Source organism: Glycine soja, chromosome 14 (genome assembly GCF_004193775.1).
Source record: "Glycine soja cultivar W05 chromosome 14, ASM419377v2, whole genome shotgun sequence".
NCBI lineage: Eukaryota > Viridiplantae > Streptophyta > Magnoliopsida > Fabales > Fabaceae > Glycine > Glycine soja.
The window spans coordinates 5,687,108-5,705,435 of NC_041015.1; the positions used below are offsets into that span (position 1 = coordinate 5,687,108).

Here is an 18,328-nt window from a genome sequence, read left to right on the forward strand (position 1 = left end):
TTAAATTACTCGCAACACATATAGTTCTTTCTCAGATTCTCATATCAAATCAACCATATTAAACTGAAAAAAAAATTATTAAAAAATCAAATTTAATATTTTTAAATAATAAAAATTTGGATAAAGAGACACGCAGTGCCTATTTCCACTAGTGAGTACAAATTGTGTCTACGATTCTTTACGTTATACATTTATTTATGTTTTTAGTTTCTTAATTTTACTTTGACATGATTAATGTTTTAGAAATCTAAAACTTTTATTAAAAATAAATAAATCTAAAACTTAATTAATATTTTTCCAAGTGTATATTTATTTAAAATAAAGATAATTCATAAACATGGTATAACATGATAAATAAATAATTAACCTTATCCTTTATTCTCTAATCACGTTATTAGAGTTCGATCTCAAGTTTATGTATATGAAAATTAAATTGTTAATATTTAACCTTTTAAATGCATCATATTACCTTTAATGAGTAATCCTTAAGGTAGTATTTGATTTAACTATACTTTGGTGTATTTAAGCTTAAAGTTTCAAAAATTGATTTGGATCTCATATTTTTATACTACACTTTAATTCAAATATTTTATCTCTTTTCGTCTTAATACATTTTCTCACCTTTCAACCAAATGTACCCTAATTGGCCAAGATTAATCAAGTTAAAAAAAAAAAAAGATAGTTACGGTTATATTAATAACATTTGTGTGTGTTTTTTAATACTATGAGTACATGGAGAAAATCAAACTAATTGGAAAAACATGTGAAATAGAAAGATGCTATGTGAGATACACTCTTTTGAATACATTTTCCGGTTGAAAATTACTAAAAATTATAAAATTGAGTGAGTCTCACATAATGTTTTAATAAATTTCTCATAATTTATAATTTTCAAGCATTAAAAATATGTGTGTTTAAGAGTATATTTGTAGCACTCTTCATATATATATGTGATTTTTAATTGAAGGATAAAAATACATAAAAATATTTTATTCCAAATATATACTAATTAATTATTTCTTAATTTCTGTATATTGGTTTTCAATATAAAAAGTTGAGATAGAGAAAATGATTTTTTTAATAATCTCCCTTGTTAACACCTGACATTTCAAGAGCGGTATTTTTATAGCAATTTATTTATCATATTAAAATTATTTTTTTACAAATCACAAATATTATTATGAAGGATAATTATAATTGAGACGAATAAGACTATTATGAATAGTAAATTTTTCCTTAAAATATTTAATACAATTACATGTTAAATACTTATATTTAAAATTATTGATTAAATTAAAATAATTTCATATTAGTTGATTTATGTAATCCATATTCATCGCAATAAAATATTTTTAAACATAATTCATCCCTCATAATCACTAGATAACTTTAGTCTTTTAGGTTAAATAAAGTTCAAGAGAAGTCAACTTCAAAAAAAATTCAAGTCATATATTCAGGCATAGAAGATAATTTAAATTTTAAAGGTTAAGTAGATGACTCTAATCTCTCAGGATAATAACTCTAACAAAAATCAATGCACACATGTTTTCAATGATTCACTTGGTGCTACTACTTCATTAAATAATTTATTTTTAATCTATTCACAAAGTCAAATCTTTTATACTAATGTGCTGGTGTCTTTTAAATTCTAAGCCATTCAACCACTGCACCGTCTTGGTATGAAAGAAAAAAAAAGTACAGTTCATATATTAACATTACTCACTGTAATTATTTTCTAAATGTAAATGTAATTGTTATGTGTTTGCTCTTTACGTTAAAAATCATAAAATATTATGTTTTACTTAATTAGTTTCTCCGACTTTATTGAAAAATCAATGAATATGTTGAACGAGATTTTTCTTCTTCTTTCCATTTTAGTGAACACGAAAGGGAAAAGTAACGGGATATGCATGCTCAATAGCCGTGATAAGTGGCTTGACTTTGACTTTTTAGGTTTATTTTTTTTATTGTACTTAAATTTGATTAAATATAACATAGAATTACTTGAGATTTTAATTAGAATCTACCGACAATGTATGTCAGTCACGTATTGTTATAAATAAAAAAACAGGCTGATTTTTAAAATTGTTACTTTAAAAATTATATTTTCAATTATTTCAGATTAATTGATATTATATTATTTTATGTTAATAATGCAGCAAAATAGTGTAAGTTCATTATTATAAAAGGAATGATTATGCTTTTACACTCCCAAAAATGCATATACTCACTAAAGAAGAGAAATATAAAATAAAAAATATGATAAATAATGTAACAGAAAATAAGAAAGGAAATAAATAAAAATTTAATGTGGGTGAAAAAAAAAATAAGGATTAATTTTTTTTATTACATGTGTCTCTAAGGCTTGAAGAATAAAACATTATTTTATATCTCATATTTATTATGTCAATATATTGAATACTTATACTTTTTATTTAATAAATTATTTTTATTCATTAACTTATTCACATTTGAATAAAATAAAATCAATATGTTCAATAATAATCTTAATATAATAAATTATATATATTATTGCTTATAAATTAAATATGAAAAGCATACAGGGTGATATAATGTCGACTGAAATCTTATTGCATGTGTTACGAAAAGAAAACGTAAAAAGTAAAAATGTATTTAACTAATAATAAATTTTATTTTAGAAAAAAATGAAACACATGGTGAGGTAACCCACTTTAATATATATATATATATATATACTCACAGTGTCTGATGGCTAAAGAAAATTAAAAAATTCAGAGTGTCTGAATATATTTTATCTAAATTTCTTTTTTGTACACTACCACTATGATAATTGTGTTTGATGCACAAGCAACTTTATTAGTATCCCAAGAGCTTAACTTTTTTAGGAATTTAATTCGGTGGTAAATATTTTTATTGGAGGCCAGCACTTCTTAATGATTCATTCTTGTTCTCTCTTCGATTTGTTGTTGGCCATTGGCTCCGCAGTGGAGATTCCTTAAACACCACTCCAGTATCTAGTAAAAATAATCTTTTATTTTTCCCACATAATTATTTTTAATCATCTCTATCCTTTTCTTGATTGAGAAAAAATATATTTAAAATATGTTCGCAAGAAAGTCTATATTTTTTAATTTATAAATGAAGAGATATAAGAAAATAGAGGAGAGATAAAACTGCCACAAATTACATCAATTATTATATTATTAATAAACTAATAGCAAATGTGTTTTTTGTTCATATAAAAATTAAATTATAATGATATTTTTCTTGTAAAACTAAAGTATTTTTCTAACCAGTAGTCTAATACTAACTTATTATGGAGACCTATTTAAGAAATTAATCTTTCTCAATGAAATTTCATTTTCAAGGATCAAACCCTTAACTATGTGCTTAAGAGGCATTATATTATATATCACTGTTAGTGTAAACTTTTATCATATTCAAATAATTATAAATAAATATAAAATAATTATTTTTATATATTGTAAAGTACATTATGTTAATTTTAATGTTTATCAACAGAGTATTAAATAATTTTAAATTAACAAGAGATTTTGTAGATAAAATTTATATTATAAGAATTTTGTTTATTAAAATATTATAAGAATAAGGTTTTTTGTTGTTGTTTCTATTTTTATAACAATAAAAATCATTAAGTAATGCAATAGTCAAAAGTAATGTAAAGTTATCCTGTTTCATTTTGGTCATCCACTGGTTCCCCAGCACTATCCATATTTAGATGGGAAATAAATCACATCCGTACTATACTATATATTCATATTGTGAAGCCATTTGTTATCCAACGCAACCCATCACACTATTGACTCCAGTCCAACCAACAAACACCAAAGTTGAAATATCCAGGGGAACACAAGCATATAGTAACTTAACACTTAACAGTAACATATAGAACAACCCTAAATTCCGAAATAGAAAGAAATAAATAAATGGTTTCGTTTGATGCCACAACTTGCAATTGAAGCAAAGAGATTTTATATCAATTTTGAGGCCCTAAGGTCCCTAACTTCTTTTGTCCCCTACCAATTACCAATTATCAAAACTTAATCAAAATTGTTTCTTCGGTTAAAGAGAAATAAAGGGTGATAATAACAGGGGCCAAAAGAGATCGCAGTGGGGTCCAGTTTTCTCTGCCACTCCCTCAATAAATAGCAACACACCTTTCTCTCTTCCCTGCTCAGAACGCAAACCCCTGAGCTGAGTTGAGTTCCGTGTTCTCGCTCAGCATGGCTTTGGTTAACCTTTCTTACATCGGCATTGTGACCCTTATAACCCTTCTGGCTTCCACCGAGGCCAGGGTCCCGGGCGTGTACAGCGGCGGCGCGTGGGAGACCGCGCACGCCACGTTCTACGGCGGCAGCGACGCGTCGGGGACAATGGGCGGCGCGTGCGGGTACGGGAACCTGTACAGCCAGGGGTACGGCGTGAACACGGCGGCGCTGAGCACGGCGCTGTTCAACAACGGGCTGAGCTGCGGTGCCTGCTTCGAGATAAAGTGCGCGAACGACCCCAGCTGGTGCCACGCTGGCAGCCCCTCCATATTCGTAACCGCCACAAACTTCTGCCCCCCAAACTACGCCCTTCCGAACGACAATGGAGGGTGGTGCAATCCTCCCCGGCCCCACTTCGACCTGGCCATGCCCATGTTCCTCAAAATCGCTCAGTACCGCGCCGGCATCGTCCCCGTCTCTTACCGCAGGTCAAGTTCTAACCTTTCATCGCTTCTCTCTTTTCTGTTTCACTCTCCAAGCTTCACACTTTTCTTTTTTAGTTTGAAAAATATTAACACTTTCTTTTGTTTTTTCCCACCTTCTGTGTTATTTTCTACTCTTTTGAACATATTCTCATATAGTATTATTTATAATTGATTTCATCACAAATGTAAACAGTATATATATATATATATATATATATATATATATATATATATATATATAATATGATTTTTTTTTGTAAATATATATTACTATGTAAAGTTTTTATACTATTAATTAATTAAAAAATGTCAGTGCTACAATTCTTAAGATAATTAATATATTAATTAATTTATCATCAGTGAAAGTTTGTAGTTTTACACAATTGTAGTAGTTTTACTTTTACACTATTGTTATTTCATATAAAAGCATTTGAGGAGTGAAAATAATTTATACTGTATTTCAATTAAATTCATAAGTTTAAAAATTGTATGTGATGGATATATTTGTTTTTCTTCATGAGTAATGATCTGAAAATAAATGATTGAGAATATAATGATTTAAAAAACATAAAATAAATTGAAATATTGTAAAAATTAAAGAATGGAAGATTTTGATGTTTTGTTTTTGTTATTTTTATAGTTGTTATTGAAGAAAAAAAAATATAGACAAACTCGCTTGATTGGCTTTTGGGCATGTCGAAAAGATTCGTAATTCGGAAAAAGTGAAAACTTATCATAACCGTTGATGGTTCATTTGAGTTGAGTAAATCGTTTTGGTGGGTCCCATCTAGAAAGAGTGAACCTGAACCGTTCATCTGAAACCGGTTCAGGATTTTGACAAAGGTGCACCTTTTGGCGCGTAATTGCACGACTCTGGAAACCAACCAAAATTCAGATTCATCTTTTTATTATTTCGCGTTGAAACTCTATTTGTCCTCATGGTTGTGTTTAATTACGAATAGTGCCCTTGGTGAGCGTGATTGGGTGCGGTGATGTGCAGGGTGCCTTGCCGTAAGCAGGGAGGGATGAGGTTCACGATCAACGGCTTCCGTTACTTCAACCTGGTTTTGATCACCAACGTCGCGGGCGCAGGGGATATCGTGAGGACGAGCGTGAAAGGGTCAAAGACTGGGTGGATGAGCATGAGCCGCAACTGGGGTCAGAACTGGCAGTCAAACGCTGTTCTGGTTGGTCAGTCACTCTCCTTCAGGGTCACAGCCAGTGACCGACGCACCTCCACCTCCTGGAACATTGTACCCGCCAATTGGCAATTTGGTCAAACATTCACCGCCAAAAATTTCAGAGTCTAATAATTACTGTGTTTGATGGTTTTTTTGTTAAATTGTTTATTTAATTTTTATAATTTTTTTTTTAGTTTTTATAGTTTAAAAGTGATTTTTTTTAATTTTTTTAATTTATATTTTAATTTTTTTAGTCTCTGGAATCATAAAATTATAAAAATTAAAAAGATCACTTTTAAAATTACAGAGACTAAAAGAGAATTAAAATATAAATTATAAGAATTAAAAAGATTATTTTTAAATTATAGAAACTAAAAAAATAAAAATTATAAAATTATAAGAATTAAATGAATAATTATAATTTTTTTTTGAGTAGTTTTGAATTTACCTTGGGATGTGGATATAAGGGAAACCGCGAGAGAGAAAATAATGGTGGGAAAGTAAAGTAAGTTGTGGTAGTGATTAGTCAAACTTTTTGACTTTTTCCTTTGTCTTGAACGAAGAAATTGGGGTTGTCTTAGTATACGTGTTTGAAGTTTTATAGTAGGATTCTAGAAAATGGAGGGAAACTTTATGTAAGGGGCTGAAGTGGCTTCAAATGCATAAGCCCGCAGCTATGTTTCTTATATTATAGTATATTTATATATATATATTGTATGAAAAGATCAAGTGTGTTTAAGAAATTTTCTCTTTTGCCTCCAACTACGTATATGATTTGGTGAAGTGATAAGCTACTAATTGAGATTTGACAAGTGTGTTTGATGCATGCATGAGATGTTCTTAAGTTGTTAAGCACGCTTGCCTGCGCCGAAAAGCAAAAAGAGAGAGAAAAAAAATTATGCGAATGGGTGCTAATTGACCGTATTTGTCTTTTCATAAATTGGTAACAGTAGATTCTATGCCTTCCGTGTTGTTTTTCCTAACTTTCTTCGATGCCAAAATAAAAGTAGCAAATGGATTAAAAACTAATTACCCTTTAATAAATAGTGGACTTTAGTAATAGTTGGAATACTGTAGAATTTCACTATAATAAATACACGGGCATGAAGAGTTGAAGGGAAGGACAACACAAGCAACTCATAAAAGCCCAAATATGTAAGAGATAGAGGATTTTAAGAAATTTGTTACATGTCCAATGAAACGTTATTTGGAAGTCGGATTTTAAAGAGTTATTTTTAAATTAAGAGAATTATATAATTATAAAAATAAACAAAAGATCAAAATATTGAGTTTGTGTTTTATTCTTTTGTTTCTTTAATATTTCAAAATTTATTATACTTTAACTCCCAAATATATCGTAAAGAGAGGGTTCTAAACTTAATTTGACCAATTAAGGGGAATCTGATATGAATGAGTATGAAAATGCTGAGCTCTGTCTCCTTTGCCACTGATTGCGGGTGACAGTGTTTTTTATTTTATTTTTTTTCTCTCCTTTATTTAACAGAATATCTAAAGGAGAACAAACTTTCATAGCCGTTAAGAAATAGAAATATATGCTGATTTTGAAGGCTAAGGCTCGCACATTTGTCACTATGTGGTCCTTAGCTAATAAGATTTTCAAACTGCAATTTCACATTCCAGTTGGTGGGGTTAAGGAACAGAGACAAAATGCACAGCAAATTTTGCAACCATTGCGATTTTCTTCATTGGGTTTCTCTCTTTAGGAGACATGCACTTATTTCTTTTTAGTAAATACTACCACCGTTCCTATTTATAATAAACAAGGTATAGTGTATTTAAATTGGTTGAAGGTCACATTTTAAGTTAAGTAATTCTGTAACCTCGATAATTCTTTGTTCCAAACTATATAAGGAGTGTGATTCGTTTGATAAATTCTAATTTTTTTATCTATTTGAGATGCTTGGATTTTTTAAAAGAAAAAAAAAAAGTGAAGTAATTTCTTAAATATTATTAGAATAAACGCATAATTCAACTTAGAATAACAAGGAGGGAGAGCTTCACGAGTTGGAGGGAGAACTAAATACGAGTAGTACTGGTAACTGGTCACTCAAATATTTCAACCTACAAAATGTCAATATGCATAAAACTATGTAACAGGTTATTAGAAATGCTGTTTAAAAAAAAAAGTACCAAAGTATATTTTATGTTGAGACATGACTCAGATTCTGTTATGTTGCTGATTTAGGAAATATAATTTGTATTTATCTTAATAGCCTATTTTTATCATATCTCAACATTTCATTGAATGTTTCACGCATTTGGGGACCCGAGTTGGAAGTTTCGGTCTAAGATGGAACCTGACCTAAACAGTAAGCATAATTATTATGAATACAGATTGGTAATAAAAGAACCTCCATGGATGTATGGAGTGCAAAGAGAAAATTAGTTTAAATATAACCTGTATTCCTTAAAAATATTCATTCAGCCCTTTAGATGTGACAGCTTGGCTCCAAAGCACATTTGGCTCTTCTTGGAAAGCAACATGTTTATTTATTCCTGTAACCAAATCAACCCTTCAGTATTATATTTCGTAGTTACATTGAAACAGTTATCAAATAGGTAGGAGAAAAAACCAAATTTTATGAATAATATAAATTTTCTAGCAATATTTTAAGAAAAGATGCAGCCCGCGCCTAAGGTACTATGTTAAATTCTTTGTCAATTACTAAATTGCATATAAGTAAAATTCTTTTATTTCTGAATGTATAGTTTAAAAGAAAATTGTAGTACCTTATTTTAATTACACACATACCGACCTTCACATTGTCCCCCTTTTTTGTTTAGTTAGTTTCCATTGCATCAATAACAATTTTACTCCCTCTTGCAAGGTAGCTCTCTTTCCCTCTTCATAATTCCATAATTCAGAGGTTATATACCGCCCACTTGGATTATATGTATTTATCTCTGTCAAAGCTGTCACCACAGCTTTGTAGACTCCTTCACCCATCTCATTTTTCAGTCCCTTCAACTTTTCATCATCATCATCTATGATTTCCTGAGATGAAAAAAAGCATGAAGCCAGATAAGTTAGAAAAACACATATTAGAGAAATAATGCAATAAATTGTAGATTAAAATGAATATGAAAACCATCGTATACATCAAATAGCTATATTGAAAAAATATTGTCCAAAGCTAGTGGAATGAGCCACGCAAGTTGGTCATGCACAGATGAATAAAGGTTGGAGATGCCCAGTTCCAACCACATTTAATAGATATCCTAATCGACTTTCCTAAATATAGGCATCACATAGCTTAGTTCTAAAATTAATATCTGATGGCATCATTAGACCATCTACATGCTGATCAGAATAGTTAATATAGCAATGACATTCAGAATTATTTTTTCTTCCAATTTGTGGCCATCAAAAGTTCATCTAGGGATAAAGGCAGGTAAATCAATCAGAGCCAAAAACATCTCTAGTTCTGCAAAACATGAATATGAAAATATTATGAAACAATAAAAATAAAATGCTCTTCAGACAACATAAATTGAAAGAAATACATGTTCCAGGGACCAAATAGGTATCAAAGGTTTATATATTAAGCTTCCTGAGTTCCATGTTTCTAGCTAAGTAGCTTTCAAGGACATTTATTATCTTCAGACAACAGTACAATGACATACAAACAAATGCAGTGCTTACAACAGCAAAGGCTAGATTTGATTAAGACTTAATAATGATATCTATAAGCTTAAGTAAGGCACACCTGATGTTTCCCTTCAATCATGGTAATTTTAAATGGATGCCAGTCTGGGTCCTTTATATACTCTTCCCACAACGAACACAGTTCTGAAGCTCTATCTTCTGCATCCTCATCATTATATTTTTTCTTCATAGCTTCAAGGAATGGTCTAATATCAAGCTCCCCCATTCTCTTTACACCAACATTAGCACGACAAGATATCTCTTTAATGCCCTGCAATAGATAAAATTTCAAGAAAGTAAAAAATTTCAAAACATGAGAGTAACAAATGAGTATTGAATACCCCACACTATCATAGTTTAAACATTGTTATCTGGTTTGCACTTTGCAATACTCTTCAATACAGGTCCATGTACGCGATTTGCAGTATGTTACTACATCAAATGTATGGTTTGTGGGGAGGAGAGTAATGGTATACATAGTTCATATGCTATTTAGGTTTGTAATAGTTTTGAAATATTAATTGATATGCTCTTAATATAATTTTTTCAACTACAAGAATTACATTTAAGCGCACATATTTGAAATTTAAGAAATATGAGCAACAGCAAGTAGTGCAGTAATTAAATTTTAAATAAAATTTGTCAATTTTTCTCTTATATGTTCTCAACTATTTTTAGCTTTTTCAATTTAAAGATTCATTTTCCAAGTAGAAAGTCACAAATGTCAATTTTCCCCCTTCCCAATGTGTTTTGGACTTCAAATGTCCCTTCCTTTTCATAAGACCCAATGTGCTTTCTTTCCTCCAATAGTTCCTTTCTTCTTTGTGAATTCAACAAAGGAGAACCCTTTTGCTTTCCCTCCCCTGTTCCTTTCTACGGTTGAGCCTTATGCCCCATATTGGAAATAATTGCATTTAATATAACTACCAAATGGTATGTTCATGCATCCCATGTTTAAATGCATAACACCAACTGTGTACATCAGAGCATTTTTTTTTTCTTTTTCTGGCAATGTGGGATATGCAGGGCAGTTTTATCAGTAAATTAATATCATGCTTCTTATTATATAACAATTTAAATGGACAAAAAAAATCACCATTTAAAACATCACTGGAGCCATATTCTACATACGAGAAAATTCAAAAAATGCTCTTACAAAATCGACACAAAGGGAATAGAAGATAGAATTGGTTAAACAGAAAACACTTACATTAATCAATTCTTTTCGAGCTTCCTGTAGCTCATCATTGCTCTGACGCTCTTTAATAATCAGTGTTTGGTTCAGGGAATCCAAGTCTCGCAGTGACTGTTCCTTTTCTCTTAAATCCTTATGTAAAGCATCCACCTTATTCAGAACTTCTGTGTCCCCATCATCTTCTATGTACGCCATGACATTTAATTTTCCTTTCAGTTGTTGAATCTCCAATTCTAGTTTTTGTTTCACTTCCAGTTGTCTTTCAAGCAGGATGATTTTAGCATGAAATTGTTCTTTTTGCCGCTGGATAAATAGATTGTCAAATAGCATTAACAACCAGCTATCCTGATGTGGACAATGACACTTTCAGTCATTAAAACTGCACAAAAACAGGCTAGACAAACCTTTTGATCTGCAGCCAGTTTCAAAACATTTTCACCAGCTTTTTGTTGCTCCAGAACAGCCATGTCAAGAGAGCTATTTTTCAATGCATTCTAAAAAGAAAATAGACATCAGAATTGCTAAACATAACATTCTACAAATATATTCTTGGACACATCATCATTGTTAACATTAAATGATTACAAAGACAAAAAAAAATATAATGCCCAATTTTTTGTTTTAGATTCCACATCCTTACCGGGAGGGAAAAAATAGTGTGAAAATTGAAAGAAATAAAATCCCAGTGAATTTCTTGGACATACAATTCTAAACTGGTGGATTTTATTTTCGCCCTCCTTCCCCTAAATTTCATCTCATAACATAACTCCTTAGCATATGAAAACTAAATGGAGTTCTGTTACTATTATTATTGACATCCATTTTGAAATACACAACATTCAACATCCTAAGGCTAGAGTAAATCCCCCCTCGCAAAAAAAATCAAAAAAAATAAAAAAAATAGGGGCACACTTCAGGAAATTTACAATACTCATTGACAGAAACCATCTCATGCAGTCCATTTATGACTGGCAAAAAAAAAAGGATTTTTCAAACAAAGAAAATGTGTAGCCTTCAATTGCATACTACTATAATAGAAAACAATTGGATTTTATTCCTAATATTCTTGGACTAAGGTCTCCACAAAGATCATCAAACTTGATAAGCAAAAATGGAAAATTTATTAACTTTGGTGACCAACTCCTCCATTGAAATCACTAAAACATGTAAATATTGATCATCTTAATTAATCATCCTTAAACAATATTTTTTACTTCAATTTCCCTTTCACAGGAATTTCAATCACAGCATGATAGAAGAGATGCAACAATAATAAGAAAAACACTACACCTCCATAATCTCTTCTTCCAACTTTTTTCTTTCACTTTCGTTACGTGCCTCACGTTTTTCCAATTCAATTCTCCTCAACTCAAGCTCCCTTTTCTGAGATTCAAGTTGCAACTTAAGCCTTTCATGACCATTAAAAATATTCTGGAAGTGTTGAGTTGCACTTGACTGTATTTTCTTCATCTCTGAATGCAAGCAATCATGGCATAATACAATATCAATAAAATAGTTCAGCATCATTTAGAAACAATGAAATGTCAGAAATGTATTGTAGAAGATCTAGCAGAACAGTTTCAAACCATTATTTTTACATATATCAATTCTTCAGTGTAACTTCAATGATGATGCAACCAGCAGTTTGCAGTTTCTGGACTTTGATTCTACCAATAAAATAATTGTTTAAATCAGATACAATCCAGACTTAGAATATGAGTTTGAACCTAACTCAACCCAAAAAGCTAACTCATGGGGTGAGGGTTGCACCCCACTATATATATATATATATATATATATATATATATATATATATATATATATATATATATATATATATATATATATATATATATATATATATATCTTTGCCTTGTCTCTAGCCAATGTGGGATTTGGGGTTTTCTCAATACACACCCCCTCACACCCAACTGCACTTTTGGGCTTGGTGTGCAGATAATATGGTGGGTGGCCCGTTAATGGATCTAGAATAGGATTTGATATCATCTTAGAATGTGGATTTCGGCCTAACTCAACCCCAAAAGTTAGCTCGAGGGGTGAGGATTGCCCCCTACTTGTATATTCTATCTTTGCCTTGTCTCTAGTCGATGTGAGACTTGGGTTTTTTCCAATATCTGGTGATCTATAAACTAGCGGCACTGGCAGTTGGACCAATGTAAACAAATTAGTAATTTCATCATAGACTAGGTCCTTTTACGACTGAAAAATAAATCAGAAACAAAAAACACTAACAAAAACAAAAAGTCATGATCCAAATTAGAGAAGAAAGCAACTTAGATTCAACAATAGTAGATACCTTGATTGTGACCTTGAGTGAGCTTATCTATTTCCCCCATTACAATGTCCATACGATGTGAAGTCTCATAATATTTTACTTCCATCTCCTTTAATCGCTTCTTCTTGACCTGAAGAGTATTATTCAAGCTGGACAAAAGTTTATCCTGCATTCGAGCTTCTTCTTCCATAAGTTCAGATATTGTTTTGATATCCCCCATCTTCTGCAGTTGTTCCCCAATGATATTGTTTACCTTGTAGTCGTCAGCTCGAGCAATCCATGCATAAATACCAGACTTATGCTCTGTATTAGCAAACCAGTCTTTTTTCCCATGATGATCTAATTCATATGCTCTTTCAAATGCTAAAGCATTATCTAAGCCTGTCCAATTTTTATTGAATTCCACAACTGCAGTTCCAGAATGACCACAGAAATTTGAAAGAATGCGGACTCTTTGTGGATTAAATCCCCTACTTCGGTATTCATCCCTCAGCTTGGAACCACTTTCCCCAACACAACATCCCTCTTCTGTCAGTCTAGTAGGAATATTAACCACGATCCCAGTCCATGGCCACACAAACTGCTTCTCAAAATTGAAAGGAGGACTGCCTTCATCTGCAGTTTTTGGTGGACCATCCACAATCATAAGATCCTTTTCCAAATATTTCATTAAAGCAAGATGATTAGCCTTTTCAATGGCACTTCTCTTTTCTGAGCTACTCTGACCCACCCCAGAAGCATGTTCAAGGATTTCCCTGTACACATAATCCCGTTTTCTCTTCTTATTGGGGCAGTATGGACAAGAGAAAGTCATTTCTGAGGTTTTCACATTGTGGCTTCCCTTTTTGAGTGCTTCATAGGATTTATGTACATACCACCCACTTATTTGAGATGCCCTTATATTATTGTCATTATGAGAGTAGTGACCCATTACAGTTTCTCCTGGGCTTATTGTTTTGGTACCTGAAAGATAAAAATTAGTGTTAGCAACAAATGTTGTCATGTTGCTTTATAGATTAGTTCTACATAATATTGTTGTGAATTGGCCAATTTCTGCATATTCATTAACAGGGAAAAAGAAACAGAAACATTGTTATAATTGTTTCATTAATAGGGGGATCACCTTGATCCATAGGTTTTGATGGACACGGAGCACCCACATTCATAAGATCCTTTTTCAAATATTTTACTAAAGCCAGATGATTGGCCTTTTCGATGAAACTTCTTTTTTGAGATTTACTCTGACCCACCCCTGAAGCATGTTCAAGGATTTCCCTGTAAACATAATCCCGATTTATCTTTTTATTAGAGCAGTATGGGCACCTGAAAGTCTCATCTGAGGTTTTCACATTGTGTATCCCCCTTTTGAGTTCTTCATAAAATTTTTCTGCATACCGCCCAATTTGAGATGAACTTATATTACTATCTTTGTTAGAGCAGCAACCAATTACAGTTTCTCCTGGGCTTCCTGTTATGGTTCCTGAAAGACAAAAATCAGTGTTAGTACTGACTGCCATCATGTTACTTTGCAGATTTTTAATTTTGATAAAAAAACTCACTTCACAGAATACTTCCATTATACATCATAGTGAATTGAATTAACCAATCTCAGCATAATCAATAACTAGAAAAACCTGAACAAAAATTCTGTAATGATTGCTTCATTAACAACAGGGGGATCACCTTCATTTACAGGTTTTGATGATGGATCACTCACATTTGTAAGATCCTTTTTGAAGTATTTCGCTGAAGGCAGATGAGTAGCGTCTTCTCTGACACTTCTCTCTTGTGAACTAATCTGATGCACCCTGTTAACGGGGGGGTTACCTTCATTCACAGATTTTGATGGATCATTCAAATACTTGAGATCATTTTTCAAATATTTCATTAAAGCCAGATGAGTGGCCTTCTCTCTGACATGTCTCTTTTCTGAACTACTCTGGCCCACCCCAGAAGCATGCTCAAGAAGTTCCCTGTACACATAATCCTGTTTTCTTTTTTTAGGGCAGTATGGACAACAGAGAGTCAGATCTGAGGTTTGCACCATGTGATTTCCCTTTTTGAGTTCTTTGTAAAATTTCTCTACATACCACCAATTTATTGGAGATGCACTCATACCAGTCTCCTTGTTAGAGCATTGAGCCACTACAGTTTGTCCTAGGCTTAATTTAGTACCTGAGACAAAAAATTAGTGTTAGTACTGACTTTGTGAATTGACAAAATTCTTCATATTCAGTAACTTGGGAATTAAAAAAAAAATTGTAAACTGATATGGCCACTTCATTAACTGGAGGATTACCTTTATCCACAGGTTCTGACGGGCCATCCATAATAATAATAAGATCATTTTCCAAATATTTCACTAAAGCAAGATGATTGGCCCTCTCTCTCGCACTTCTCTTTTCAGAACTACTCCGACCCACCATATAAGCATGTTCTAGGAGTTCCCTGTACAAATAATCCTGTTTTCTCCTAGGGCAGTATGGACAGATGAAAGTCACGTCCGAGGTTTTCACACTGTGGCTTCCCTTTTTGAGTTCTTCGTAAGATGTATCAACATACCACCAACTTATTTGAGATGCACTTATATCAGTATCCTTATTAGAACAGTGAGGCATTACGGTTTCTCCTGGGCTTAATAATTTGGCACCTGAAAGACAAAAAATAATGTTAGCGCTGAGTGCTGACTGTTGCCATGTTACTTTATCAGATATCTTCATCATTCCATCAAATATCCTCGTGAATTGGTGAGTTTCAGCATAAGAAACAGATATTTTGTTGCAGTAACTTGATTAACAGGAAGACCTTTATCTACAGGTTTTGATGGGCCATCCATATACGCAAGATCCTTTTCCAAATATTTCACTAAAGCCAGATGATTAGCCTTCTCTTTTGCAGATCTCTTTTCTGAACTACTCCGACCCACCCCAGAAGCATGATTAAGGAGTTCCCTGTACTTATAATCCTGTTTTCTCTCGGGACAGTACGGACAAATGAAAGTTTCATCTGAGCGCATCACTTTGTAACTTCCCTTTTTTAGTTCTTGATAAGATATATCTACATACCACCAACTTAATTGAGATGCACTTGGGTCATTATCCTTGTTAGAACAGTGAGCCATTAAGGTTTCTCCAAGGCTTAATATTGTGGCACCTGAAAGATACAAATTAATTTTAGACTGTGAATACTAGCAGTTGTATTGGGTTTACAAATCACTTCCAAAAATTATCATTGTGAAGTAGCAAGGAAGGTTTTAAAAAGGGTCCGCCACCACAATTTCAGTTGGAACATCAAGGTTTTTGGGTGTCCGCAACCACAATGCGACCGTAACACAACCACAATTGTGGCTGCATCCAACCTCAATTTCCCCATAATATCAAGGAACACAACAAAACCGCAAAACCTTTGTAGCAAGTACAATTTTAGAAATTAGAACTCGCCTTGAACTATGGAATCGTATAATATAGAGAGAGAAAAGTTATGCATGAACACATGCAACTTAGAACCAAAGTCAAGAAAAAGGTAAGCAGCTTCTAATCAAAACGAGAAAATCATAATAAAATGAAATGTTCAACAACGATCAAGCATGTAAGCAAAGAGACATCTCCTTTTTTGTCTTTTCTAATTATTATAAATCCTTATACATCTCCAACCATTCAGCCCAGCCTGGCGTAATCAACAAGAAACTCGTGTCTCATTGTCCGGAAATGGAAATTGTCTCCAAACATCAACCAATGCAAGCCTCGAGAGAAATTTACGAATGGGAAAAATATTAAAATAATATATTTTCAAAAACCAAATAAAAGAAAGCAACGTCGACTCTTTAAGTCTTAACACCACGGCGAAACTCCTAAAAGCATAAAAAACGAAAATGATGATGAAATTCACTGCACAGATATGAAGTTCCGGAGAAAACAGCATGCGGAACAATAGAAATAAAAAAAGGATTCAACTGGAAGCGATCAATGCTAAAGTCTCAAAGCAAAATGCAGGATTAAAAAAATACCGATTGGGGCAAAATGAGAGGAATAAAGCTGAGAGAGTTGTTGTTGTTGTTCTCCTTCAGCGAATTAGCACGATAAAGGTCAACAAGAGCGAAATTGAAGAGGAAAAGTGATCGGATTCGAGGGAGTGAAATTGGCACAATAAAGTCTGCTACTCAGAAGCTAGGGTTTCGCGTTGGGAAGTGTGGAGTGCGTGCTATGAGAAATTGCCATTGCCATTGAGGTTTCGCGTTTCCCTGACAGACGGTGCCAGTAGCCCACATAGGCGTTAACTAGGAGGAGCACTTGTGAAATGGAACATTAGTTGTTTTTTTTGTTTTTTCCTGAATTGGAACATGAGTACATATATGCATCTCTACATGTATTATATAAATATAAATATGAATTTTATGTCAAAAAAATTATAAATATAAAGTGATTTGCTAAATTACCTATACTTCTTTTTTATTATCAGTGCGTTAGCCATGGTAAGTTATAACTTAAAGTTGTTTTTAAATATAGAATTTTTTACTATGAGACACATATATAACAAAGATAATTTTTTTTTACTATGAGACACCAATTGAAAGTTATGTGAAAATCATTTAGACATTGGTGTAGTTGCGTAGTTTGATATCCTAGATGATTCTTTTTTATCACTATCTTGCAACTAGACCACGAATTTCAAACTTTGTTTAATAAAAAAAAATAGAGATTGAAAAATCCTTGGTTTGAATATGGTTTCATAACATTTAGGGGTGATAAAACCGTCTAACTTGTCCCATCATAATGTTGTCTTGTTAAATATGAGTTGATATGTCTTGCTCCTACATAAGAAAAATAAATGAGTCAAGAATTTAAGTTTGTATCATTTTATGCTTGGCTTGATGGGTTGTGCCTGCAAAAATAATAATAAATATATTTTAATTAATTTTATCTTTTACAAATATTAAATAATAAATAAGTATTAAAAATTAAATTAATTATTTTAAATTTTGAATAATAATTTATTTAGACAAAAAAATAAATTAAATAAATATTTATAATTTATATAAAAAATTAAGTTCATTTCTTTACATAAAAAGGGTTGGTGGGTTAATCCATGTCAACCCAATTTTTTGGTGGATCAAGACAGGGTGACAGATTAGAAATCTCAAATTCTAAACGAGTTGATTCGACAAGTTCAACTTATTTTCTTATCCTAAATACTAATAACGATCACATAGAATATTATGACAAAAATTATTATTCTAGCATTAGTCTCAATTGTGATTAACTTTGATGTTAGAACTCTTAGACATATGAAAAGA

General features: G+C 32.0%; 2 protein-coding genes across 3 annotated transcripts; one reads left to right on the forward strand and one right to left on the reverse strand.

Annotated features, from left to right (window-relative positions):
• The first annotated feature begins 4,125 nt into the window (after nt 1-4,125).
• Nucleotides 4,126-6,620, forward strand: LOC114383245 (expansin-A6). Its single transcript, XM_028342870.1, has 2 exons — nt 4,126-4,699; nt 5,697-6,620. Exons 1-2 carry the CDS (start codon nt 4,227-4,229, stop codon nt 6,004-6,006), a joined length of 783 nt encoding a protein of 260 aa, XP_028198671.1. The 5' UTR covers nt 4,126-4,226; the 3' UTR covers nt 6,007-6,620.
• Nucleotides 6,621-8,066: 1,446 nt separating this feature from the next.
• Nucleotides 8,067-17,372, reverse strand: LOC114385413 (protein INVOLVED IN DE NOVO 2-like). Of its 2 annotated transcripts, none has more exons than XM_028345483.1 (12): nt 17,042-17,372; nt 15,841-16,188; nt 15,335-15,685; nt 14,719-15,210; nt 14,159-14,515; nt 13,057-13,998; nt 12,030-12,211; nt 11,144-11,233; nt 10,755-11,042; nt 9,606-9,815; nt 8,655-8,893; nt 8,067-8,394 (listed from the first exon to the last, which is right to left on the reverse strand). In XM_028345483.1, exons 2-11 carry the CDS (start codon nt 16,154-16,156, stop codon nt 8,657-8,659), a joined length of 3,465 nt encoding a protein of 1,154 aa, XP_028201284.1. In that variant the 5' UTR covers nt 16,157-16,188; nt 17,042-17,372; the 3' UTR covers nt 8,067-8,394; nt 8,655-8,656. The 2 variants fall into 2 exon arrangements, with proteins under 2 accessions (XP_028201284.1, XP_028201283.1); XM_028345482.1 differs by having other exon boundaries at nt 8,629-8,893.
• Nucleotides 17,373-18,328: the final 956 nt, after the last annotated feature.

What these genes read in the sequence shown, in the direction of transcription:
- LOC114383245 (XM_028342870.1), top strand. Translation starts at nt 4,227, where the DNA reads ATGGCTTTGGTTAACCTTTCTTACATCGGCATTGTGACCCTTATAACC. An exon ending in GTCCCCGTCTCTTACCGCAG is followed by an intron (nt 4,700 to 5,696) that starts GTCAAGTTCTAA and finishes GGTGATGTGCAG; the next exon opens with GGTGCCTTGCCGTAAGCAGG.
- LOC114385413 (XM_028345483.1), bottom strand. Translation starts at nt 16,156, where the DNA reads ATGGCTCACTGTTCTAACAAGGATAATGACCCAAGTGCATCTCAATTA. An exon ending in ATCAAAACCTGTAAATGAAG is followed by an intron (nt 14,516 to 14,718) that starts GTGATCCCCCTG and finishes TTTGTCTTTCAG; the next exon opens with GAACCATAACAGGAAGCCCA. An exon ending in AACTGGCTGCAGATCAAAAG is followed by an intron (nt 11,043 to 11,143) that starts GTTTGTCTAGCC and finishes CTATTTATCCAG; the next exon opens with CGGCAAAAAGAACAATTTCA.